This window comes from Lipomyces chichibuensis (assembly GCF_038497645.1).
Source record: "Lipomyces chichibuensis strain CBS 12929 unplaced genomic scaffold V1513scaffold_23, whole genome shotgun sequence".
Lineage (NCBI taxonomy): Eukaryota > Fungi > Ascomycota > Lipomycetes > Lipomycetales > Lipomycetaceae > Lipomyces > Lipomyces chichibuensis.
Genome location: NW_027117475.1, coordinates 12589 through 36405, shown reverse-complemented (window position 1 = coordinate 36405; position 23817 = coordinate 12589). Strand labels below are relative to the sequence as shown.

General features: G+C 44.9%; 14 protein-coding genes across 14 annotated transcripts; 7 read left to right on the top strand and 7 right to left on the bottom strand.

Moving 5' to 3' along the window:
- Positions 1–642: 642 nt before the first annotated feature.
- On the bottom strand, positions 643–2298 carry V1513DRAFT_128757 (ADP-ribosylation factor family-domain-containing protein). The gene is made up of 9 exons (XM_066894178.1): positions 2134–2298; positions 1888–1957; positions 1706–1818; positions 1626–1653; positions 1504–1559; positions 1386–1448; positions 1206–1334; positions 1031–1155; positions 643–973 (listed from the first exon to the last, which is right to left on the bottom strand). Exons 2-9 carry the CDS (start codon positions 1889–1891, stop codon positions 940–942), a joined length of 552 nt encoding a protein of 183 aa, XP_066752704.1. The 5' UTR covers positions 1892–1957; positions 2134–2298; the 3' UTR covers positions 643–939.
- A 380-nt stretch (positions 2299–2678) lies between these two features.
- Positions 2679–3783, bottom strand: V1513DRAFT_401776 (cytochrome c/c1 heme-lyase). The gene is made up of 2 exons (XM_066895514.1): positions 3621–3783; positions 2679–3523 (listed from the first exon to the last, which is right to left on the bottom strand). The coding sequence occupies exons 1-2, from the start codon at positions 3672–3674 to the stop codon at positions 2792–2794; spliced, it is 786 nt and encodes a 261-aa protein (XP_066752703.1). The 5' UTR covers positions 3675–3783; the 3' UTR covers positions 2679–2791.
- A 243-nt stretch (positions 3784–4026) lies between these two features.
- V1513DRAFT_128669 (uncharacterized protein) lies at positions 4027–5009 on the top strand. Its single transcript, XM_066894177.1, has 4 exons — positions 4027–4250; positions 4310–4609; positions 4672–4726; positions 4790–5009. Exons 1-4 carry the CDS (start codon positions 4155–4157, stop codon positions 4939–4941), a joined length of 603 nt encoding a protein of 200 aa, XP_066752702.1. The 5' UTR covers positions 4027–4154; the 3' UTR covers positions 4942–5009.
- Positions 5010–6401: 1392 nt separating this feature from the next.
- On the top strand, positions 6402–7300 carry V1513DRAFT_381260 (uncharacterized protein; the record flags this gene model as incomplete). The annotated part of the gene is made up of 2 exons (XM_066895060.1): positions 6402–7080; positions 7134–7300. The coding sequence occupies 2 exons, from the start codon at positions 6402–6404 to the stop codon at positions 7298–7300; spliced, it is 846 nt and encodes a 281-aa protein (XP_066752701.1).
- Positions 7301–7477: 177 nt separating this feature from the next.
- V1513DRAFT_381305 (uncharacterized protein) lies at positions 7478–8880 on the bottom strand (the record flags this gene model as incomplete). The annotated part of the gene is made up of 4 exons (XM_066895063.1): positions 7478–8179; positions 8232–8430; positions 8481–8748; positions 8814–8880. 4 exons carry the CDS (start codon positions 8878–8880, stop codon positions 7478–7480), a joined length of 1236 nt encoding a protein of 411 aa, XP_066752700.1.
- A 166-nt stretch (positions 8881–9046) lies between these two features.
- On the bottom strand, positions 9047–9513 carry V1513DRAFT_459253 (uncharacterized protein; the record flags this gene model as incomplete). The annotated part of the gene is made up of 3 exons (XM_066899744.1): positions 9047–9145; positions 9204–9286; positions 9336–9513. 3 exons carry the CDS (start codon positions 9511–9513, stop codon positions 9047–9049), a joined length of 360 nt encoding a protein of 119 aa, XP_066752699.1.
- A 537-nt stretch (positions 9514–10050) lies between these two features.
- V1513DRAFT_447340 (uncharacterized protein) lies at positions 10051–12769 on the top strand. The gene is made up of 2 exons (XM_066898392.1): positions 10051–12221; positions 12283–12769. Exons 1-2 carry the CDS (start codon positions 10191–10193, stop codon positions 12397–12399), a joined length of 2148 nt encoding a protein of 715 aa, XP_066752698.1. The 5' UTR covers positions 10051–10190; the 3' UTR covers positions 12400–12769.
- A 639-nt stretch (positions 12770–13408) lies between these two features.
- V1513DRAFT_447337 (nucleotide-diphospho-sugar transferase) lies at positions 13409–15039 on the top strand. Its single transcript, XM_066898391.1, has 4 exons — positions 13409–13494; positions 13551–13607; positions 13668–14798; positions 14867–15039. Exons 1-4 carry the CDS (start codon positions 13471–13473, stop codon positions 14891–14893), a joined length of 1239 nt encoding a protein of 412 aa, XP_066752697.1. The 5' UTR covers positions 13409–13470; the 3' UTR covers positions 14894–15039.
- On the bottom strand, positions 14942–16432 carry V1513DRAFT_447336 (S-adenosyl-L-methionine-dependent methyltransferase). The gene has a single exon (XM_066898390.1). The coding sequence runs from the start codon at positions 16365–16367 to the stop codon at positions 15333–15335; it is 1035 nt and encodes a 344-aa protein (XP_066752696.1). The 5' UTR covers positions 16368–16432; the 3' UTR covers positions 14942–15332.
- A 21-nt stretch (positions 16433–16453) lies between these two features.
- On the top strand, positions 16454–17691 carry V1513DRAFT_447333 (SAC3/GANP/Nin1/mts3/eIF-3 p25 family-domain-containing protein). The gene is made up of 3 exons (XM_066898389.1): positions 16454–17134; positions 17194–17325; positions 17378–17691. The coding sequence occupies exons 1-3, from the start codon at positions 16610–16612 to the stop codon at positions 17510–17512; spliced, it is 792 nt and encodes a 263-aa protein (XP_066752695.1). The 5' UTR covers positions 16454–16609; the 3' UTR covers positions 17513–17691.
- V1513DRAFT_479918 (WD40-repeat-containing domain protein) lies at positions 17523–18750 on the bottom strand. Its single transcript, XM_066900315.1, has 2 exons — positions 18524–18750; positions 17523–18474 (listed from the first exon to the last, which is right to left on the bottom strand). Exons 1-2 carry the CDS (start codon positions 18688–18690, stop codon positions 17628–17630), a joined length of 1014 nt encoding a protein of 337 aa, XP_066752694.1. The 5' UTR covers positions 18691–18750; the 3' UTR covers positions 17523–17627.
- Positions 18751–18860: 110 nt separating this feature from the next.
- On the top strand, positions 18861–20187 carry V1513DRAFT_447330 (surfeit locus protein 6-domain-containing protein). The gene is made up of 2 exons (XM_066898388.1): positions 18861–19032; positions 19093–20187. The coding sequence occupies exon 2, from the start codon at positions 19135–19137 to the stop codon at positions 20107–20109; it is 975 nt and encodes a 324-aa protein (XP_066752693.1). The 5' UTR covers positions 18861–19032; positions 19093–19134; the 3' UTR covers positions 20110–20187.
- On the bottom strand, positions 20128–21189 carry V1513DRAFT_447325 (ubiquinone biosynthesis protein COQ9). Its single transcript, XM_066898387.1, has 3 exons — positions 20612–21189; positions 20407–20563; positions 20128–20352 (listed from the first exon to the last, which is right to left on the bottom strand). Exons 1-3 carry the CDS (start codon positions 21146–21148, stop codon positions 20177–20179), a joined length of 870 nt encoding a protein of 289 aa, XP_066752692.1. The 5' UTR covers positions 21149–21189; the 3' UTR covers positions 20128–20176.
- V1513DRAFT_401746 (DHHC palmitoyltransferase-domain-containing protein) lies at positions 21077–22810 on the top strand. Its single transcript, XM_066895513.1, has 5 exons — positions 21077–21310; positions 21373–21526; positions 21578–21896; positions 21960–22156; positions 22212–22810. Exons 1-5 carry the CDS (start codon positions 21216–21218, stop codon positions 22692–22694), a joined length of 1248 nt encoding a protein of 415 aa, XP_066752691.1. The 5' UTR covers positions 21077–21215; the 3' UTR covers positions 22695–22810.
- The last annotated feature ends 1007 nt before the right edge of the window (positions 22811–23817 follow it).

Sequence of the window (23817 nt, the reverse complement as noted above, 5' to 3'; positions counted from 1 at the left end):
AAAGAACCTGCTAGTCTAATTAAATTTCTAGCAGTAACTGGATATTAAATTGTTTTACCGTCAGCCAGCAACATATTTTCAAAGGTGGCCGCCGTACTGAGAGTATCAGTGGTGACGTCATTCGCATCTCGACCATCCTCCACCTTAGTAATGGAAAGTTGGGCCCAATCTTTGCTTTCCAGATCGTGGCTGCGGTCTATCTTTTCTGGTGATTGGAAATTGTACCGCTCTGGATTGGCCAGTTGGCCGTCTAGGACTGACTAATATTATTTTTCCTGACATGATCCTTATACCCGTCTCGCCTGCTGATCCAGTTTTTTTCATAATCGCCTGTTCATCCAGCATAGGGCGGTGGATATCTAAAATGGTCTTCTACTAGCTATGGTCCCATGACCACATCCAAGTGCAAGCAAGATTCGTAGTCGGCACACTCTAAAGGTCTTGGGCCACGCCAATTACTTTCACGTCACTAATAATATGTCTAGATGGCAGCCAGTTAGGGTCATCGCTGTGGCACAGTGAACGAGGATGAGAGAAATCTAATGCAGCCTCCTTATCATTCTCTTCCGTAAAACATCCAGTATCCGGAGTATCAATTGTCTAGACACTGTCACCTAGACGACCAATGATCCCAATAGGTTGTTCACAAGACTGTAGGGCTTACAGCCGTCGAAATGCACCATCCAATGAAAGTATCGAATAAATAACGCAACAATTAGTTAACCGATTATCACGCAGCACCTGCACATCTCACGAGACGTGGAGCCATATTGTCTTAGCATACAGCTAGCGTGCTGTGAGCTCTCGTTCATAGAGTCGAAGTGAAAATGATAATATAATTAACCTGATGACAGATGCATCTCAACAAAAAAATAGACTCTTCATACATATCGCACATTATGACCACAAGCACAGTAAACATTCTAAATTGTACTTCATTTACAGTTGCTCCTCTTTAATTACTTCCACAAGCCTGTAGCAATGTTAGCATATAATACAATATATCCAAATCTGAGATAAATGTGCATACCAATCTAGACCCTCCGTCAAGCCTTCTCCTTTGATCGCACTACATGCGACTATACTCCAACTTCGGTCCTTCATTCCCACTAATCCCAAAGTTTGTGAAACTTCGGGCGCCGTCATAGCCCCAGGCTGATATCAATTAGCCAACCTTCTACTTGAACTTGGAAAACATTACCGACCTGATCCTGCTTATTTGCAAATACTAACAGAGCAGAATCTGCTAGCTCTTCTTCATTCAGCATCTCTTTTAATTCTTCTTTGCATGTGTTGATCCTATCTCGATCGGTCGCGTCCACAACAAATATCACCTACAACCAATTAGCAATGGTATGTCGTACGTTTAAGAAAATAATCATTACAGCCGCGGTATTCGCATAGTAGCATCGCCAGTATGGTCGTATGCTGGTCTGTCCCCCCAAATCCTGTCATCTGTTGTCAGCATTTATAATCTAAGTCTCTCAATTTTAATTTCCATACCCAAACATTGAATTTCAGGTTCTTGTATGTTAATGTCTCAACATTGAATCCGATAGCTATTTGTGCCCATTAGTCATTCCGCATCTAATTCGTCCGAAAACTAAACCAATATCTGAACCTACTTGGCACAGTCGTGATAACTTCGCCAATCTACACCACAATCAGGCACACAATTCCAATAGCACACACATATGAAACCCACCTGCAACCGATATAAAATCGTAGTTTTTCCAGCACCGTCCAGTCCCAAAATCAGAATTCGGATCTCTTTATCGCCGCCCCAAAGTTTTGATAAAACTCTGCCAAGTACTTGACCTGCACCGACGTTCCAAGAGTTAGCTGGTGCGATCCCAAAACTTCACCAAATGGTACCATGAAACTAACCCATTATGAGTATTATGTTATCCGAGGATTATGATGAATGTGCGCAATGGTAGGAAGTAGTCTGATGTCACTATTCGCTGGAACACGTCAGCGTTTAATCAGAAAACCAATACCCACCTCGCCAGCCCTCCAGTACCCTTTGCCGCATATCAATGCACGCCCCAATCATCCCATACAGTTGATTTGGAAGAACTAATCCCCAAGTCATACAAAACACCTCCGGGAATCAAACGTTGATGACCTTACCTGCACCCAATTCTATCCAATTTGTTCCAGACGATAAAAAAAAATCTAACCCCTACCTATAGCGTCAAACGCCGTCTATCCTAATTGCAATCCACAGTTTTCGACACTCTGTATAATACTCGCGCCTGTTTGGCAGGTTACTTGTCAGCTCTGCGAATATTTCGTTGCGCCGACTTGCCTGGCGCCGCAATTGCAACTTCGTAAAGCAGCCGCACGCACAGTAAACGTTTTCACGTTTCTGGCGTAAGTGGGAGTAAAGCTTAGTTGGCTAGGGTATGGTAATTGGTTGGGCACGTTGAAGCAGTTTCGGGTCGCGCACTTATATCGATTCGTCAGGAAATTGGCTGCAAGCTATGGCTGTAATAACTGCAGAATCTGACAATATTTAGCTCTTCAGATATCCAGGGAAATTGGCATTGGTTTAATAAGGTTTAATGAATATGAAGTTTTCGGCTTTCGACTGGTACTAGGCGCCAGCTTTCGATAAGTATCGACCTAATCTCCACTGTCGCAACAACAGCGATAATGATCAGTATTATATATAATATGAGCCGAGTCTCCTGCGTTAATATTACAAAAGAGGACTGAGATTCCGTATTTAATGTACAATATACTCCCAAATTGCGTGAAACCAGTAATTCATGAAATGCTTTTCATCCTACTCCTGCCTCCCGCCTTGGCCCAAGGCCTTCTCCCAAACTGACTTACTCCACAACTCTGACCTATCACGCACGCTCTCAAACGAATCAAGCGCCGGTCGGACATCCAAGAAAAACGTCGGAAATCCGTCTTCTGATGGACCTGCGTAGTAGTCAATGACATATCGGACTTCTTTCTTCTCGCCTGCCATATTGTATCTTAGGACCGTCCAGTCATGTCGATCAAACGGTGGCGGTCCACCGTACTTGCTGGGATATATGGAACCCATTAATTGCAGCATTCTCGCCCGAGGAGACGGCTCGTTTGGTCGACCAGTGAATTTCAACAGACGTGGCTCTTGCCCTGATTCATCCATATACTTCTTCTCCCATTTCAATATCTCCGACCATGCTCCCTCGTTCAAAAAATTGTGCACGTCAACCATGGCCGGCACATCCGCCTCCGGCGTATCTATATGCCCCTTGCGCACAATGGCGTTGAGCATTTGCTGCGGGCTCGGGTACTCCCACACTCCAGCCGATTCCTCGTCGCCACGAGGAATCGAAGATAACGTCCGCTCAGTGGGCAAGTCGAGTTTCTGTCCAGGAACCTTATTCGTCGCAGACAAGTTGTATGGCATGTTTGTTGTCGGATCAAGCACGTCGTGGTCCACAGGACATTTTGCTGGTCCTTGCGATTTCTTTGTAAATTTGCTGTGATCTACGGGACATTTTGCTGCGATATCTGAAGCCTAGAGTAATTGTTAATAATAGTCGAGGGAATTAAATAAAAGGGATGGTCTGTGGTGAGCAAAGTATCAAATTCAGAACATTGAAAACTTTACCTACCGGCGCAGAAGGCTTAGCCTCCTCTTTTTTGGACCAAAATGGAATCCAAACCATTCTGTCCTAATGCAAACCGATGCTGCGTCGTTTTCTGGATTGTGTGAAAACCACGGTTCGAAAATTCTCGACTTGCAAGAATTGGATCAAATCTATCTCGAGTTCATCGGGAAGGTTTGACAATTGGGACTTTTCCGTCGTGGTGAGCGGCAAGCTGTGCTGGGAACTGTTGGGCACAAAATCGCGGGTCAGCTCTTCGGGCACTAAACCTACTAGTAATTAAAGCTGACCTAGATTCGATTATGGGAAAAGGTACAACTAGAGGCTTCCAAATCGACCTCTCGGCACAACAGAGCAAGCTGGCACGACTACTCAGATCTTCCTTGATCATTTCACGTCATATTTCCAACGCATAGGTTATCATCATACTGCTAGGGCATTGCTAGATAGTCTGGTGACTGAAGAAGTGTCGAGCTGGTATTTCAGGCGAATCAGTTCGTGACAGTCAGTCTAGATCATACACAGCGACAACGAAGGTTGATGGAGCTGATACACCAATATTCGTCCACGCTATATCCTATGGCGCAGGGGCAGAAGCAGAAGCGAAAATTATCTGACGATGGAGGCACTAACAAAGTAAATACTGGCGAGATTAATTTGTTATAATGCTTGATGTTAACGTTGTGCCTTTTTAGAAGCAACTGAGATTCTCGCCGATACCGCATCAGCCGAACAGTATCCACCAAGGACAAGTTTCGCATTTTCAACATCTTCAATTTCCCTCACACCAAGATGCTATTGATGATGGTTCCGATAGTTCAGTTCGGGAGTCGAATATTAAGATTCCAAGGCTAGATGCGAGTGCGTGTAATCCATACGTTGTGGGTTCTAGCGGGTGGTTTAGCTTTAGAGAGCAACGCAACGAGTTAAGTTCAATTGAAAGTTGTCACTTGCCCTCTAGTAGCAATATCATTGAAGACTATGAGATACAGCAGGTAAATTGTTTATTAGTATAATATTATTCGGCGAAAGCTGTCTAACAACTGCTCTTTTGAAGTCTGCGAAATCGAGAATACAGCGTTCAGAATTACAGCCAGAAGCTCGTTTTTTAGGCACGCAGAATGATGATATTGATTTATCCGATGACACGACAGATCGGACTAATACTTCACAAGAGATTGAACAGCCGCAGATGCAATTACACAACGAATCGCCGCAGAAACGAAGAAAGCTTGTTTATTCAATGGGATACCGTGCCGACTGCGAAAAATGCAGAGCCAAAATACGGGGACATTATTCGCATATTGTATATTTAGAAGAAAAATAAGATCTCAAAGGTGTAAAAGTTGCATTGTAACCGGTTGAGCTTGCATCATTTGTATTAGTGTGTTTTATGGCTCAGGCATGTCGTCAACGATCTACCGCAGACTGAAGGTTTGTGTAAATATATATGGGCGTTTGGTTTAACATGTGTAGGCAATTTTTTTATATGTATTATCGGGGGGGTTTTGGTATAGTCCGCGAGTATATTTAACTTGTGAAGTCGTAAGATTGTGCGAGGAATTATGATTATACGCGGGTTGTAATATTTCAGGCATTAAGATATAACGTTTAACGTTACTGCTAATGATATAACGTTTAACGTTACTGCTAATGTGTTGTTGACAACCCATTATTATGGGGATAATACTCCGAGAGGACAAATCCTCAGTTATTCGGAGACTTACGCAACGCCAACGCCAAAACACTCCGTTGGCAATCCAGATATTTCTGTATTACTAAATGCAGTGAGTAAGCAGTTGCAATAATCTATGGGATCAGGGACTAATAGGCACAAGTAGTATTCTCGTCTCTACTGAACAAATATTACTGATTCGCTGCGGCGACATCGGCGACAGGCGATAAACGATGGCCAAGCCAAGGCAACTCTTCCTCGACCGCAACGGCAACCAGTTGTCATTCTTTTTCGCAAAGGGACTACCACAAGGAGACACTCAAAATCTGATCCGCTTGGTTGAAGTGAGTAAAGGCACCTGCGTGAAAGGGAGTAACTGTGTTACTGATTGCCGATTTCCATGAAGAATTATGGAGGAAGCTGTTCAACTAAGCCGGAAGACGCAGACTTCGTAATCTCAGATTATTTGCGAATTGACGATCCGTCACTTAAGGGATACATTGCGTACGGCTGATCAGTTTGAATGCCTGGTTCGGGTCTAACCAATACTATTTAGATACTATTCGTCGTTCATCACCGACTGCATTCTAAGTGGAAGGATATTAGAGAATCTTCATGAATATGCAATTGTTGAAGTGTACCATCCCCCCCGAAGAAACGTAGTAGTGTCGTATTGCTGATTGTGCTGTAACAGACCCGAAGATGATGAAGAAGGACGCGGTGATGGTAGTTCACAGGCCGATATCGGTGAATACTCAGACAACTTTATTCTGGCTGCAGCTGAAGTTAGCAAGGTAAACCACGAAATTTTTCAATTGGCGTCAAGTATTTCTAACGATCATTTTGCATTAGCAGCCACTGCTGTCTTCGAGCAGCCAGGCTTCTAGCACTGGAAAGAGGTAAGTTAGGCCGATTAGTATCTAGTCCAGGCATGTACTGAAGATTTCAGACATCTTCCATGGAACCTCCCTAGGCAGCAAGTGCGGATGCCCGCGTCAAGTCCACTGAGAGTGATTCCATGGCAGACTATCCAACAATCTCAGTCTCATTTTTTGGATGAGGACGACGAGCAAATTAAGGAACGCATTGAACTGGCCCGGAAAGCGATGGCGATGGTGGACACAACAATAAAGACACATTCATCAAAACATAGTCGCAAGCGTTCACATGTGTCAGATTCAGAAGAGGAAGAGACTATCCACAACCAATATCTATTAAGAGAGAGGAAAACTTCACCATCGCTTTCGCCTCCGTTATCTGAACCGTTGTCAAGGAAACAATTACCTTCTTTGAGTTTGAAAGATCAGACCTCAAGCCGACTGAATGCCAGTCTGCTGGCGTCTTCTCCAGTAAGACACCCTACTAAACGCCGGAAATTGAATGATGCGGAAAATATTCCAGAGATTGAAGTGGAGTTTGAGTATGATCGACCACAAAATGATTTCGACGGAGAGACTGTTTCAGATTTTGACGAAGAGACTTTTTCAATGGATAAATTTGGCAATGACTCTGATGACGAGCTTGAGCAACACATTCAAACCCGGTTGCCGTTATTTACAGATCCGAAGTATAATTTGTTCGACTTTGCAAGCTCAGACTTGAGTTGTAATGGCGAGCTAAAGGACAAGACTATTAGCGATCAACGATCGCTGTATCAAGAAGTAGATCAATTAAGGCAGGCATACAGCGTCGATCCAAGTATTATTTTTGGCTTACTGCATCGCACCAGCTTCCGTTTAGATATCGTGAATAACGCATTGCTTAAATACAGGGGAAAAGGCGCTGAGTTTGGTAAGGCGTCTCCTCCACTAATTCTAATTTGACCGAGATACTAACGATGGCAGAACTTAATCGGGACATTGTTGGGGTTTTTACGATTCAAGATGACGAGGACCTGGCCTCGAATGATCCTCTAGCTATTGAACGCGTTCAACAGAGACATGGCAATGCTTTAGTAGCTTGGCGAAAAAGATACTGGGAAATATTTATGCTGCTACATCAGGGACAATGAGTTTAACATTATGGGTGTCGTGCGTTACTGACTATTTGAACATTTGTACGATTATTGACATAATATTTATTCTGGGCATGCACCTCTACTACGTACGGGGAAACTACTCATCACAAAGACTTATCTGCAACGTCCATGTCGGACTTCTGCTCATTCTCAATTCGGTGCTCTTCCTGCTCAAGCCAGTCGTCGCCGCAACTGCAGTTGGCATTTCTGCATGATGCTCTGAGTCCTCACAACCAACGAATGAATATATTCTTTATCCACAGTCTCTCCGAGTATGTTTTGCCGGCGTAAATCGACAGTCGTTAGAATCAAATCCAATTCTTCAAAAACTCCATGAGATATTACGCACTGCGTGCTTCTAGATTTATACATAGATGATTCTGTCTGAGGAGATGCGCGTTTGTTCGGCACATTGTCGCATTGGGGATCTGTCTCTAGCATATTCCAGATTGTCTCCAAGCTATTCTGGGCAGCACCCAGTTTGAAAATCGCGCAGTCATATCTCCGTTCATGGATATAGGCTGCCGCACACATTAGCCATAACCTCGCTCTCCAAAATGTGACAACTACATCGAGCCCCATCGACTCCTGTATCCGAGTCACATTCCAACATACTGGGAAAATCATATTGTGCTGATGCCCAGAATCTCCGGATAGTACGACATTTGTAGTCACACTAGTGCTAAAAGCTGCGTGAACGAATTCGTCAAGCAAATCCGCCGAATACACTTTATTTGTGATGGCGTGGTACATTGCGCGTGCGCCTTCGTAGATGTAGTCGAATGTGATGCTGCCTGCTGTCGATAATTCGCAACTGGCGAGTATGCCGATTGGAAAATTTCTTTGTTTGTCCCATTTTAGTATACTACATTGCTATAAGGATCTATTAATAACGATGAAATCGACGTCAGCATTCAGGACGCACCAGAAAATCAGTCAGGCTTTTCAAATGGTACTGAAGCCGAAAGAGAATAGCCTCCCTCTTGATTTCAGTGAAATCGACAATGTAGTTGTCATCGTGTTCGACTCTCGAGATAATAGAATGCAGTAGTATCACAGTATGCGCCGCTTCACTTGACGATATAGCAAAACATTTCAATTTAGCATGTGAATAAAAATGATATCTAAACTGACTGGTTAGAAATTGTGAAAACAGTAGCACTTCAAGACGCACATCATATAAAACAGTTTAAAATAATCTGGTATCCGACTATCACGTACAGAAGAGCATATCAATTCACGTGAGGACCAGTATGCAGGAGTCAAACGAGGCGAGAATAAATCCTTTGGTGACCGTTCCAGACGTTGTTGACAGAACCGTATGCATGCCATATAAGATCCGGTTGAAAATAGTCGGCGAGCAACAGCAAGAGACCAGGAATGGTATTGGTAGCAAAACGCATCCTTTGATGATTCGTTATTCGAATACCACTCCACAATAGCTGGAAGAAATGCACTGTCAATAATTGTAACTTTGGATATCCCGCTTAACCATGGTACTGCTTACACTCAAATCGTTGGCCTTCAAAGTCATTCATGCGATTATAGTAGTCCATAACCGCTTGCAGGCGCATGCAAGAATATATTCAGAATTTAGAAATTGTGACAGTAGATTGGTGTCATACGTTGTCTCGCCCATTCACCTGCCGAAAGTGTGTAAACAAATCGCGCAAGCGCGGTCAATTTCGCAATTCAGTCAATGCTTTATTACACCTCTATACACACATATTCGCCTTCAGACTAACCAAACGTATCGTCCCAAGTCTCCTCGTCATCCTCCACTACTATATTTGCTTTCTTTTTAAGAAGGTCCTTCCTACAAAGAGGGCACGTCGCATGCTGTAAATAGGCATTAGCACTTGTGGTGATAATATATAATAATAGAGCAATTCCATACCAGTTTTAACCAGGGTCCGATGCATTCTAGGTCAAAATGATGAAGATCATTACACGGTAGCCTGACTACCAACGGATACTTGTCTACACTATGTCAGACCATTGTCCCTTCGAGTCAGCAAGATTCGACTACCTTCTAAATATACCGTGTTACAAATTGCGCATGTATCATCCGACTTCAGCTTCTTCCGAGGAATTCTATCAAGACTGTCGAGATATTCTTGAGGGACGCCATTGGATTTACCAGGCGGATGCATAGCATCCTCTAAAAGCTGGGTTGCCAACTGTTCTAGGACTTCAGAATTTCCCATTTCTTGAAAGGCGCTAATATTCGTAAATATCCATAATCTGCCTCCAGCTTCGGCTACTCTATCCCTTCCGGTCCTTACCTCGCAAGGGTTCTGTATGTGTTCTCAGATGGAGTTGCGGACCTGTCAGTCGAGAAGAAAGCCGCAAGATCTGGGTTGACATGCAGCAATGTCGGACGACCTCCATCGCGAGAAGTTTCTCTTTCAGACGATCGAGTAAGATTGTGATCGTCTACATTACAGTCAGCAGCAGATCTAATGGAATAGGCCAGGCGTGTTCCTGACCCTCGTACGTTGCCATTCTTTCAGCGTATGTTGAGATATCTCTTTCTTCCTTAAGCGGGCTAACGGCCTAGCAATTAAATTCGTCCTGTAAATGACAAACTTGCGATATCTAAAACCTGTTCTCACTTCCAATAGTTCGATGGCCTATCTGATACATTCTGAGACCTCTACTTTAGCCCCAACCCTGTGATGGGAGTTCCCGTCGTAATCAGATTCGGCGCCGCACGAACGTGTTAATAGCCCATCCTCCCTCCTCCGGCTTAATCAAAGTCACACACTAAGCTTTAAACAGTCGCCAGCTATTCAATTGCAAAGAATATTTATTGGCTGCTATATCGTTATCTATTGCGACTGTATTTGGATTCTGGAGTTGTCATCGATGAACGGCAGCGACCATGGATACTCCCGATGCGATACGCCAATTTACCACTCCGATTCGATCGACACCACATCATTCGCCGTCGGGGCGATCCGTTTCGACTTCCGCGTTGCGATCACCGAATAGTCCCATTTCACGTTTACTCGCATATCGTACGGGTAAAATTAATGGAGTGCAGCCTTCAGCATTGCCTCCACCTCAGCCTCAAGTGACGACGACGACAACAACCATTGCGGAAAGGTCGTCTGACGGACTAGCAGAGTTTCTTTACACCAGAGGCTTTCTTCAAGGTGCCTGCAGTGATGTTACGATTAGAGCCTTTGGACATGACTATGCGCTGCATCGGTTAATTTTGGACCGCTCTCCGTTCTTCTCTATGCTGTTTTCTGGACCTTGGAGAGATGCTCTCTGTGAGACGCTTGAGCTTTCGATTACGGATGATCCGAACATGACCCAAGAGGCGTTTGAACTAGCAATTGCCCGACTATATGGTCATTGTGACCCAGTAGCCGAGACAAAGCACGCCATGTCACTGTTGGCTGTGGCAAGTTTCTTGGATATGCAAGACTTAATTGCGTCTTGCGTGGGCCATATCGTTCGGAGTTTGACTGCGAAGAATTTATCGGAGGTTCTTCGCTTTGCATTGAATAACAACTACGGCGCAGCGAGTACACGACTTGTTAACAGCTGCAAGAATATCCTTTATTGTGATGGTTGGGAATGGGGTGTTGAAGGATGGGATGCAATTCCAACAGCGATCGCGGCAGAAATTGTGAGCGGAAATCCTTTTTTTGTTGCTACTGAATGGGACCGATGCATGTTTGTTGTTGATTTGATTAATTGGCACCTCACACACCACGAGCAGCGAGGAGACTCTCCAGTATTGGATTCGACGAAAGGAAGTAAATCGTCAATAATAGAAACTTCGAGTGAGATCGATGAAAGCGTTAAGACTTCGGAGATCAAGCCCGACGTTGTGATTGACAAAGGCGTTCATGATCAACAGAATGACAAATTTAAGTCAATATACGACCTGCAACCATTGCAGCAAGCTATGGAAGGAGGTATACACTATGTGCATTTCACATTCGAGCAGATACAGGAGTTAGACGCAATGCGAGATGTAGCTGGGGAACGCGTTGTGCGTGCGGAGACATTACGTGAAGCGGTTTGGGCGAATCTTTCGCTGAGGCAAAAGATTTTGACGTGTCCTCTCGACAATACGACTCTTGGACTTGTAAACAAAGGTCCTCTCCCACCTCCTGACGTTGCAGGGCGACGTACCTCATACATCATCCCGTCGAACGACGAGACGACACTTGAAGTTGGCACATCCTCAGTGTTACTTCATTCAGGCCCTATGCGTAGGGAGGGGCCTGTGTCAGGGAGCCCTGAGGACGGCGAGGAGGAAGAGGAACTTAGTTGGACGCGATTTCCACCGTACAGATTTTCATTGGAATTTAAACACGTATCTAAATTACGTGAGGAAAAGCGTGTGTACAGTGGAACAATCTGGTATGCAGGGTCCTACTGGAATATCTATATTCAGAAAGTGAAGCAACGAAAGTCAGTGGTCCAAATGGGAGTTTATCTTCACCGTGTCAAGGATGCACATGTTCAGAGGGCATCTGGTACATCAGTGACAGTTTCCGACGTGGACCGTGCTTCTAGGTCGCGGTCAGTGTCTCAGGAAAATGATCAAATTGAATTCACTATGGAGACTGATGTTGACCATGAAGGGTGGGGTATCCCAAGATCGCATTCAGTGACTTTAGATGACGTCCACATCACAGTATCTGAAGCACCGGAAATGCTCGGGCGAGGCAACGCGGCAGTAGCACCGACTCCGACTGGAACCGGTGTCAGCTATTTGTTTACCCCATCCTCTGCGGATGTCACGCAAACAAATAATACTTTGCCCGAGTACATTGACGATCGGCCAATGATCTCGACTTATTTCGAGATATTCACTCCGTCGAGAAAAGGAAAACACGCCATAACTTGTTTCTCGTCAAGTCCTGATCTCTTCAGTTTTTCGAAGTCATGGGTATGTACAATTGAGATAACTGGCCAGACAGGTTTGAACTACGAATTAATGCATTTTACAGGGCTGGAAAAGCACAACCCTCTGTGCTCCGCTGGATGAGCAGCAGCAGATGGCGGCGGACGACGAAGCAAACGACATTAATTTAAAGTTTATGATAGTTTTAGGTATGAGTCTATAAGTTGATTAGCATTGCTATGAGATGCGTGCTCACTCTATATAGGAAATGTTTAGCATGTGGCAGTGGTAATATGGCCGGAGTTGGAATTTGAATTTATTTCCTATAGCTACGTCGATAAGATTAATAGGGAAAGTCTGTGACACTTAGATAGTCATCGTACATGGCCTGTTCTAGGGCTGTTCCGAATATTCGCAGTATTTAGACTATACTCGCAGATGCAGAGTATTACGAATAATATTCCAGTATTCGACAAATATGCGCGAATAATCACGTGTAGCCGCAATTGTAACCCGAATAGGCTAGTTTGTATCCATCTAAGGAATAAATCGGTTGCCTACTTGCATGTGTAGGACAGCAGTTGATTTCTAGCAAATAAAAACATCCACGGGCTCAAGGAGGAGTCTCCAGCTTAATATCAAACGGTTTCCTCTAAGTCTATCACTTTTGCTGACTCATTAAATTAAAATGGAGACCCACGAGAGACCGCTAAGATAATCTGAGTGTGTGAGTGAGTACATAGTAGCTTTGCTGAATATGTATACTCTATATTAATATACCCAAAAACGGCTTTTATTTCTCAACTGTTTGTAGTGTGGAGCTGTAGAGACCTAATTGAAGCAGCCAATTTGAGCGAACTGTATATTCGCTGAATTATTCGTTATTCGTCACCAAAACAGGCGCGAAAAATTATTTGCCGAATAACATTCGCGAAAACGAATATTCGGAACAGCCAATTTCTTATTTGGACAGTGCCTGATTACCGTTTATATCTCGATCAGGATTAATTCCTTGACATATTTAGATTGCTCAAGTTTGCCGGACTGTTTCTAGATTGACTATTCGTGTATTCAAACGCCAACACGTGATAGCGCGTATTCCGGGTAAGTATCAGGGCGTGATCAGCGCCTCACCTTATGTGTTGCCTGCCACAAGGCTGCAGCCAGACCGCATCAGGCTGCAACGTGACGAATGACCCCATACTCCCAGTTCCATTTCTCGACCATTCCGACTCTAGCCAGCTCTTCCTCCGACATAGTGTCTACACCAGATCATACCTGAACTGTTTCCACAATGAGCTCTAAGGCGATTATTTTGGTAAGTGTTTTACACATTCTTTCGAATCGCATGTGCAATGGTCTAAAGCAGTCGAGGTTGGCGGTGGAACTCGCGGTACAAGATTCAGACCTCTCAGTTTGGACATCCCGAAGGTATGTATATGAAAATGCAATTGATATGATATTTGATCCATTTACTCACTGTGTGATCAGGTGTTGTTCCCAGTGGCTGGCCGGCCTATTATCTCTCATGCTCTGTCGGCATTAGCAACTGTTCCATCCATCAAGGAAGTTTTACTAATTGGATTCTATGACGACAGTGTCTTCAAAGACTTCCTTACGGAAGCTGCCAAGGAATTCCCGCAATTTAGTATCAAGTACTTGCGCGAATACCGTGCTCTTGGTACAGCTGGTGGCTTGTATCATTTTAGAGATGCAATCCTGAAGGGCCACCCATACAGGTTGTTCGTTATCCATGCAGATGTCTGCAGTTCGTTCCCGTTAGCTGAGATGCTCTCCATGTTCGAAGAGAAGGAGGCCAAGGCCGTTATTCTTGGGACCAGAGTTGAGCCGCAGTTTGCCTCGAACTTTGGTTGTATTGTAATGGACCCAGCTACGAAGAAAGTTATCCATTATGTTGAGAAGCCCGAGTCACACATTTCGAACCTCATCAACGGTGGAGTGTACCTATTTGATCGTTCTATCTTTGACGTTATTGCCGCGGCACGCAATGCCCGAGCGGAGCAAGCTCGTGACGATCCTTCTGAAGATGAGGATGCCCAGGAAGTCCTTCGGTTGGAACAGGATATTCTTGTCCGACTGGCCCAGACCGACGGCTTCTACGTCTACGAGACGCGTGGCTTCTGGCGACAGATCAAAACCGCTGGGTCCGCTGTGCCAGCTAATGCTCTTTACTTGCAAAAGCTTTTCCAAACTGATATTGATGCGCCACATCTTGCCCGTGCATCTGCCACAATTGTTCCGCCGGTATATATAGATCCAACGGCTTCTGTTGATCCCACGGCCAAGCTTGGACCAAATGTCTCTGTCGGCCCTCGAGCCAGAGTTGGAGCTGGTGCACGTGTCAAGGAGGCTATTCTTCTTGAGGATACTGAGGTCAAGCACGACGCATGTGTTTTATACTCGATCCTAGCTCGCGGCGTTAAAGTTGGTGCGTGGGCGCGTGTTGAGGGAAGCCATATTACTCCAGCTGATCACTCAACTGTCACATTCAAGAATGGCGTTCGAGTCCAGAGTGTTTCTATTTTGGCACAGGATGTCGTCGTAGGCGATGAGGTACGACTTCAAAACTGTGTCGTCCTGCCCCATAAGGAGATCAAAAGCGTAAGTACTGCCTTAATGCCACACTAGTCACGAACTTCACTCGAGAGGCTTGCTAATATTTGTTATAGGATGTCGAGAACGAGGTCATTATGTGATTGGCTTCTAGCTAAGATGATTATTATTCATTGGCTATTCTACAGTGTCTTAAATTGAGCTTGGAAATGCAAAATATTTGTTTGACAGGGAGAAAATAAGATAGTTTGGTCGATAGAAAGTATTTAATCGTGATCACATTGCGGAAAAAAAACATAAATGTAGAATTCAGCTACGTCAAGCGGACCCTATCATAATCAGGCGAACGCTCCGGCTTATTTGGAATTCTGTAGTTTGCTCTTCTCCCAGAAGCGCCCGAAAGCACTAAGAACCTTAGCAATACCGATATTTCATCTCGAACGAAAATCAGTTACGTCATAGCATAAGATGACGTGAAGGAGGAGCCTCTAGATGAACATATTATCCATCGATTGGTGAAAGAGGCATTAGACCAATTAAGTCTGTATTGATAATCCTAACATACACAGATCAGTTATCATCTCACACGTCTATTAACTGTTTCATCCACGACCATCCACTGAATTCCTTTCGCCATGCAATTATAGTTCGTACGGCACCTGCAGAATCTCTCATCCCACCGGTGGTCCATCCATCGTCGACGCATTCATCTACAATAGCCCGCAATTGCTCTCGATCGGCAATCTCACAAACCACAGCAGGAACAGCTCCTTCACGGGCCAATTGTAGTATCCTTCTATAAAACTCAAGACCGCCGAGTAAAGCCTGCTTTGGCTCGAATCGGCGAACGGACCGAGTAGTATACCGTGGTGAATAATAGTGTTCTTCGGATACGTAAGGTGGATTTACTATTATAATATCGAATTGATAAGAAGCAATATCGTAACAAAAGATATCGGCAGCGGTGAATACTACTGATGTGCCATATTTCTCGAAGGCTCGAGCGTTAGTCGCACGGTTTAGTCGCGCTAAATAAATAGCAGCCAGCGATCTATCGACACCTTCCACATATACTGACTTGGCCATCGGTGCTCGTAACTGCTCTGCAAATAAAAGTGCAAGACAGCCTGTTCCTGTACATAAATCGAGTACCTTAAATGTTTGGCTCTCGCTCTCAGATATATTAGTGTAAGTGTCAGCTTGTTCTGTCGATTTATCCACATCGCTTGGTTTGGCAGCCGCAAAGAACGGGTGATTTCTACGAATTCCTTGCGCAATCTTGATCCCCCATTCCTCAGTTTCCCATCGTGGGATCAAAACGCCTCGTCTGCACTTTATATCCAGACTGTCTCCGAATGGTTGCGAACCGAGAAGGTATTGCAACGGAACACCCTTCTGACCACGAAGGTAGCATAGACGACTAACCTTATTCTGAAAGTCACTATCCGACACTTTCATGCCTTTGCCGGCTTGGTCCGTCAACCTCTCTTCCACATACTCAATTATCCATCGCAGCTCGGTGCGCGCCCCGGCAATAGTGCGGACTTCGGGAAGCAGCTGCGCTAAATTGGACGACTCGCGCCATGCTCTAGTGACAGTCGTCGGCGGAAGGCGCATATAACCAATTTCCACAATATAGTAAAACTTGGATCAAAGCATTTGTGCGGAGTGGTCCTAGTCGGTGGCCTCTAAAAAAAAAAATGCAGCGTGGACCCCTCTATAACAGCCATTTCCAGGTTAGGGTACAGTAGCCGACATGTTCAAGAACGTCGCAACATCCGAAGCCTTGGTCGTGTTAGCAAGGTATACCACACAATCAGAAGCTCAGATTCCTCTTCAAGCACGATTTATAACTCAATATGCCACCAAAATCATTCGAAACCAGAGCTCGTGAACTTGCGTCAGCTTTTGCTGCCAAAGATTACGAACGATGTTCGCGTCTTCTTCCGCCACTGAAGGTCACGTTGTCACAGCTCAATATCCTCGTTCCACTCCTTTCGTCCGATCTGGAACTATTGGCCGTCGCTAGAGATATTCTGGAGATTGGTGCACTAACAGCAATCTTTCTGCGCGATGATTTGCTGTTCAGCAGGTACATTGCTCAGCTTAGTCCATTCTACGCCATGAAAGATAAGATCCAACCCCCGTCATCGAACGAGAAGAAGCTGATCGCCTTGCGGTTACTTCTATTGTTGTCAAAGAACGATATCGCGGAATTCCACACAGAGCTGGAGACATTAGAGGACGAGGCTGACAAGGATATTTACATTCGTTATCCGGTGATGTTGGAGAGGTGGCTTATGGAAGGAAGCTACGACAAGGTCTGGAAGGCAACCACCCAACGGAGCGAAGTTCCGGCGGAGGAATTTGCAATTTTCGCGGATGTAAGTGTGCAACCTGTGCAGGTGGTGGCTGATGAATTGCTGGTAACAAAGCGGTATAGATCCTTGTCGATACAATCCGGAGCGAGATTGCTACTTGCTCCGAGAAGGCGTATCCGTCTCTTCCTCTCATGAATGCCAAGCACCTCCTATTTTTTACCGAGGATGCGGACTTGCTAGAGTTTATTGATCAGGTTCGTTATTATGAAGCAAGTGTGCACAATACGAATCTAATCGTTGATTTAGCGTGGCTGGAGTGTAAAGGACGGACGAATTTATTTCCCTCAGGAAAGTACCGATCCTCTAGAAAGCGGCTTACCTATGGAAAATATTATAGAGAATACTCTTGGGTATGCTCGGGAGTTGGAAACTATTGTCTGAGGAAGCCTTTAGAGTTTGCAAAGCGTTTGCCAATCGCCATGTTCGATTCTATCTTACATGAGTACTCTCCAAGACTATTGTACAATAAAATTCACAAGTTGCTCATATGCAATGATCATTTATACGACCATAAATTCAGCTTTGTGTCATAGAAACTACAGGTGGCAATATATCCTCCGTCTGATGACCAATCCCCTCCATAGACCATACTTTCGTGTCCTTCACTGATGTTGCTCACTACCGATGCAGCTGAGAGCTCATCACTTGTATTAATAACTCTCGCACCGCCGTGCATGCAGCAAGCGAGCACTAGTTTCTCTGCCACTTCGGGATGGTCAATCAACCGCCATACACCGCCGCCAAGTGATAGTTCATTGACAACGCTTCCTTTGCTATATGGACCACGTAAATCCCAGACACGCAATTTCTCGTCATAAGAACCAGTCCATATCTGACTCACGTTGTCATGAAATGGGAGTATCGACGTCACACCGGCGCTATGTGTCCGCTTGTCTTGCCACACCTGTATGCCTGCTCTAAGATCATAGGCTGAAAGAACGCTATCATCTCCTCCACTGAATAGCAGTGACCCGTTACTACTAAATGCTGAAGTCCATGCTTCTAGTGAGTGTGCCATGAATGACCTTTCAACTTGTAAAGTTGAGACCGCGGATCCTGCAGATATCGAGCATAAACGACATTCTCCTGAAGATAATGTTACTGAGAGGACGACGGGGTCTGTGGGAGAAAAGCAAATGGACAGCACTAGTACATCAGATGAATCAGCCACGTCACATGTGGATAATAATTCAACATCAATTCCGTCTTCTCTACTGGGCGATACTCTCCATAGACATATTCTTCCGGTTGAGTGTGCAGTAGCAAGAAGCGACGAGTCTTGCGGTGAAAACTTGAGGTCTAAAATCGACGAGTCGGTAGATTCGATTGTACTGCAAAGCTTCCTAGTCGCCATTAGCAAAAGCTTAAAGCCAATGATCGCGGACCACATACAGCTCCCCATTGGCGCAGTCATAAATATCCAGAGTTCCATGTCTGGATCCGTCTCGCTCGAGTTTGTAGGTGCCAACGATAACAAATCGACTATCCAATGGATAAAATGCCAGCGCACAAGGAGGTAATCGCGTCAACGTCGAATAAGACAGAGATAAGTGTTTCATTACAGCTTATTGCATACACTTATTAAACAGTCATGATCAAGCCGTATAAGCTTGTAGATGTTCGTCTGTAGAAAGTTTGTAGGGTAGCACATCTGTCAGGTAAAGCCACAATTCGATAAGCCGCACGAGATTGTTAGTTGGTACCCAAAAGTTTCTGTCCCACAGCGGCAGTTGATCCGTGGTTACGACTATTATTTAACTAAAACTCTAGCAAGCATTACTATTCTGTCCGGTATGTATACGTTTAATTTAACTAAGATGTACATTCTGAACAATTTTTGTTCGGCAGGTTAAAGAATGGTACCCAATCTAAGACCACTAACTGTGGCGGTAGTTATGGCGGTGCGTATTGCTAATGTCCCAAAACTGAAAATTTGGCTACTGATTTTCTCTCGTTCTCAGACACACCTTGCTTCAGTGGAGTCACGCTAGTTCATCTCCAGAATGGCTCGTAAACGTAATATTTCGAGCATTGACGACGATGATCTAGATAGGGATGTCACGGTACAGCTTGACGAGCTAGCTGAAGAATCCAGCGACTCTTCGCAGTCCGAACCTCACGACAATTCTGGATCCAACGATGGATCGGAGACGGGTGAATCCAGTGCCGGTAACATGCCCGAGAATATTGAGCAGAAAAGTGGCAAAAAAGACAGCGAGAAGATAGATAGAGAGCCGCCGACGAAAAGTGGCTCGTCAGTCGAGGAACTGCGCGAACGATTGGCACAGAAAATCAAGAGTCTCCGTGCTGCACGAAAGGCGCCGGGCAGCGGTACGCCCGGTGCGCCACTAAACCGAGAAGCAATATTAAAGGTTCGTAAGGCCAAAGAGCAGCACCGGAAGGAAATATTGAAGAGAAAACGGGCTGCGGAAGCGGAGGTCAAGCAAGAGGCAGTCACCGATGGAGGGCCAATTACAAAAACAGCATCGAAGAGTGACTCTATTGACACTTCTGGCGCTCTTTTTAGCAAGGTCACTTTGAAAAGCGGTGACGAGATCGCTGCAAATGGTGACATCCAGCCAAAGAAGAGAAAGAAAGGACCTGTTGATTTGTTAGGTCAATTGAAGCATGTTGAAGCGAAGAAGGCTCGGATAGCTAAAATAGATAGAGAGCAGCGGGAGACTATAGAAGAGAAGGAGAAATGGAAGCGCGCTATCAAGCATGCTGAAGGAGAAAAGGTAATTGATGATGAAAACATGCTGAAAAAGTCCCTCAAGAAGCAACTGAAGAGGAAGAAAAAATCGACAAAGGAATGGAAGGAACGTGAGGAAAAGGTAGCTATGGGCATCAAGGCACGGCAAAAGAAGCGTGAAGGGAATATCGCAGCACGAAAGGAAATGAAGGCGAAGGGCAAAGGATCAAAAGGAAAGAGAAAAAGGCCTGGGTTTGAGGGTGGGATCAAACGGAAAAGGAAATAAGCATCTTGATTCTGTAAATTTAATTTTAATGTATAATATATTGCATATGCAAGTACAAACTTTTGTATTATCCGCGAGAAAGTTGAGATTGTAAGAGATTTAAGCTAGCAAAGCCGGTGAAAGTCGCCCAGCTTGCCAAGTTTGAGATGGAGGAGCCAGCATTCTGAACAGCGGCGAGCCTCCGGTCTAAATAGTCGTAGGTATTTTCAAACCTCGGTGAGTTATCTTGTGTCATGTAGAGTTCTGCATATTCCAGTATTAGCTTCGTTCGTTAGACCTGAATCAATTCAAAAGTACCAGTAGAGGAGTACACGGCAGCCAAAGTTGCGCGCTTAGTGTACCAATCAAAATCCGAGGTCTTGTCGTCCACCAAAAACCATATTTCGTCTGACAATTTGGCAAGCTCTTCAAGCGACTGCGGAATATTTTGTAGAAGCCCCATAATTGCAATTGCCTAGTCAAATTTAGATTGGCTCAGCAACGGATCCCGTTCATGTCATACCTCTGTCCATTTCGATATTATTAGCTCATTTGCTTTCAATCTCTCCGTACAATATCTCCTGATGCGTTTGCCAACACTCTTTCCCTCATCTTCATCAATCTGCGGCTTCAGCGCGGCTAACTTGTTGCGCTCCTTGTAAAGATGAAATTTCACTAGATCGAACACGCCATCCTGGAATACAGCATGTGTAGTATCGAGATATCCTGCGTCTCTGCAGCCTTGAACCAGACTCTGCTTCACAAATCCGTATTCTGGCACGTGCTTCAAGGCAGACGAGAGGATTTTCTCCTGTGATGGAGTATACGGGTTGTATGGTAAATGATCATACGAGTGATATGATCTCCGTCGCACACAATGGAATGGTGTCTTCGAAAGGTGTGTTGGCATACGCCGGACAAGAACTGAAAACTCCGTAGAAGGCATTTGAAATTGTGAACAAATATTGTGGTTCGGTTTAATAAATGCTAATGTGGAGTGAGTAAGCGATTTCCGTTCGATGTTCACAGAGAGTTGTAGGCGGCGCCGATTGGGGTTCATACGTCTTCCGCTGTACGATGACTACACTCACCTACGCGAACAGTAGTCGTAGGTGCCAGAGCCAGCTATGAAATTCACTGTCCTTCATTATGTTGTCGCATTTATTGTGATATTCTCTACGATTGTGTTCATAGTCTTATTCGGTCGTCTCCCGGCCTTTAAGTAAGTACGGCCCATTGCTAGGCGATGTAATTCGAAAGCATGTTAACGTCATACAACTTCAGGGGCACAATTGTGGGAAAGGCACATATATTACTATGGCATAAGATACCGGCGAAATTATTAGTTATAGATAAGGCTATCACAGGTGGTAGATTTTGTGGCGCGACGAGTTCGTGCGGGAACTACCTCATTAACGAGAAAAACTGGGCTGTCACTGTATGTACTTGATTGCGTCCTATTTACAGGCAAATGCTCACACCTAGCTAGACTTTCTATGTTACTATTCTGACTGTCGCGCTCATATTCTTTTTCAAAGACGCGTGGCGGTACATAACAAATCCGATTCACAGACTGTTAATCCCAGTGTTGGTCTTTCAGCCATATTTCTACCTATATCTTTCCGCGTTTACAGATCCGGGAATTGTAACGCTGTCAAATGTTTCGCGCATGCTCGACATTTTTCCCTATGACGACATTATATTTTATCCGGACATGCCGCCATGCAGGACATGCCATACTCCTAAACCGGCTCGGAGTAAGCATTGCAGCGTGTGCAAACACTGTATCGCTCGCATGGACCATCACTGTATGTGCTCGGTTAGCAGGCAAATCATGTGCTGAGGGAGTATTGACATGTTGCATTGTCTAGGCGCGTGGATCAATAATTGTGTTGGGTACTACAATTACCGGTATTTCTTGGGCTTCGTTGTTAGCAACTTGATCGTTCTCACGTATGGCTCATATCTGACTGCCTCTGTTCTCTACATGGAATACATGCGGCAGTATTTCCCAGGAGGATATGATAGTGCACCAAACTATTTTTGGGCAGACCAAAGAAAGTGGATCGTAAGTATTTTACTGTGCTTTGCATCACTCAGAACGATAATTAACGGAGTATGAGAAACTCGTACACTCTCAAAATTGGACTGCGACAGTGTCATCTCTGTTTATGATTGCGACTCTGGTTTGTCCACTAGCGATTGCGTTCCTGGCACAACACATCATTTTTATTCACCAAGGCATGACTACTAATGAGTCAGAGAAATGGGGCGAGGTCCAGTGGGTCGTCAATAACGGTATGCTCTATGTCTACGAGTACGGTGACCGTAATGCCGAAAATACAGCGTCCGGCAGTGGAAGTGAAAGCGAATCCGGATTCGCTCGTCCTCGATCTGCCATACCGCCAAGTGATAAACTGAAGCCGGAGAATAGCGGACGACGCGTGTACATTCATGCTTATGTGGATGAGGAGATGAATAGATGGGTGCCAGATGGAATGGTTCAGACTGAAAAAGTCCCGGACTTGGACAGTATATGTAATATTTACGACAAGGGCGGTTTTTTCAAAAACTGGGGCGAAGTTTTTTTTCCAAAGTATTCATAGTTGCATAAATTTGTTTTTGGAGTTGATTGTAATATAGATCACGTCAGAATCGATAGGATACGATTCTTGTTTTTTTTTTTGGGTTTGTTTCATGTTTAATGCATTAATTACGATGTTCCCACGCGCAAAATCGTTATCACAGCCAAGCATGAACTCAAATACCAATTGTCTATCAAACCCTTAATTTTCCAACATTTTTCAATGGCCGACGAGAACACAGTAGTAGGCAGCGCGTTTCACGTGCGCAGGTTGCGAGTTCGCGACGGACGCGTCCCGAGCTCGAATGATTTGTTTTTATTCATGACGCTCTCAGGTCTCGTTATGAGCGTCGAATACGAATACGAATGTATATCCCGAGTGAGTTGTTGTTGTTCTCGGCCTTGGGCAATGCCGTCAGAACTGCGATTGTGTTGATACACTGTGTGCGAAACGCGTTGGCCAGTTGCTGTGCCAACGGTTCTACGGCAAGATGATTCGCATCTACCAGCAACGAGGACGAGTGCCTAGCTCAGTAAGCAGTACCAACACTATCATCACCAGGTAAGGCGATCTGACACTCCGAACGCCACAAATTGCACTGGAGCAAGCCAAGCATATCAAAATCTGCCGGGGCCATCTTTAGAACCTAGTGGACTTCGTAGCCAAGTGCCTGAGATAAAGACTCCTCGTCCAGGACTTCCGCTATCTAAGAGCCGAGCTCACCCATAATGCACGACGACAGAGAATGCCATTTGGAATCATATTAACAACAGCAGGATGAACGTCGAGTCACTATAATGATGGAAGTAGTGCTGATGGACTTGGAGTTGGCTAGGGAATTAGGTCGAGTTGTGTCGAATCACTGGGCAAATGCATTGGGTCGGAAATCGTCTGCACCTAGCTGGCAGAATTCACAGTCTGACATTAGCATTCGATTGGGCGGGGCCGCAGCGGGATTATCCCATCTTCAAATCAACTGTGCAGGTAGGTTAAGTGGCGGACGTGAAACTTCGGAATTTGGGAAGCGTATTGTTGAGCGGCACCAGCACGACCTCTTTAGAGATCGTACAGGCGATGCCTGAGCCGCTGAGTGCGAGATCTGGAAGGAGCTCCAGTTATGCCACGCTTAGTCGCCATATTGTCA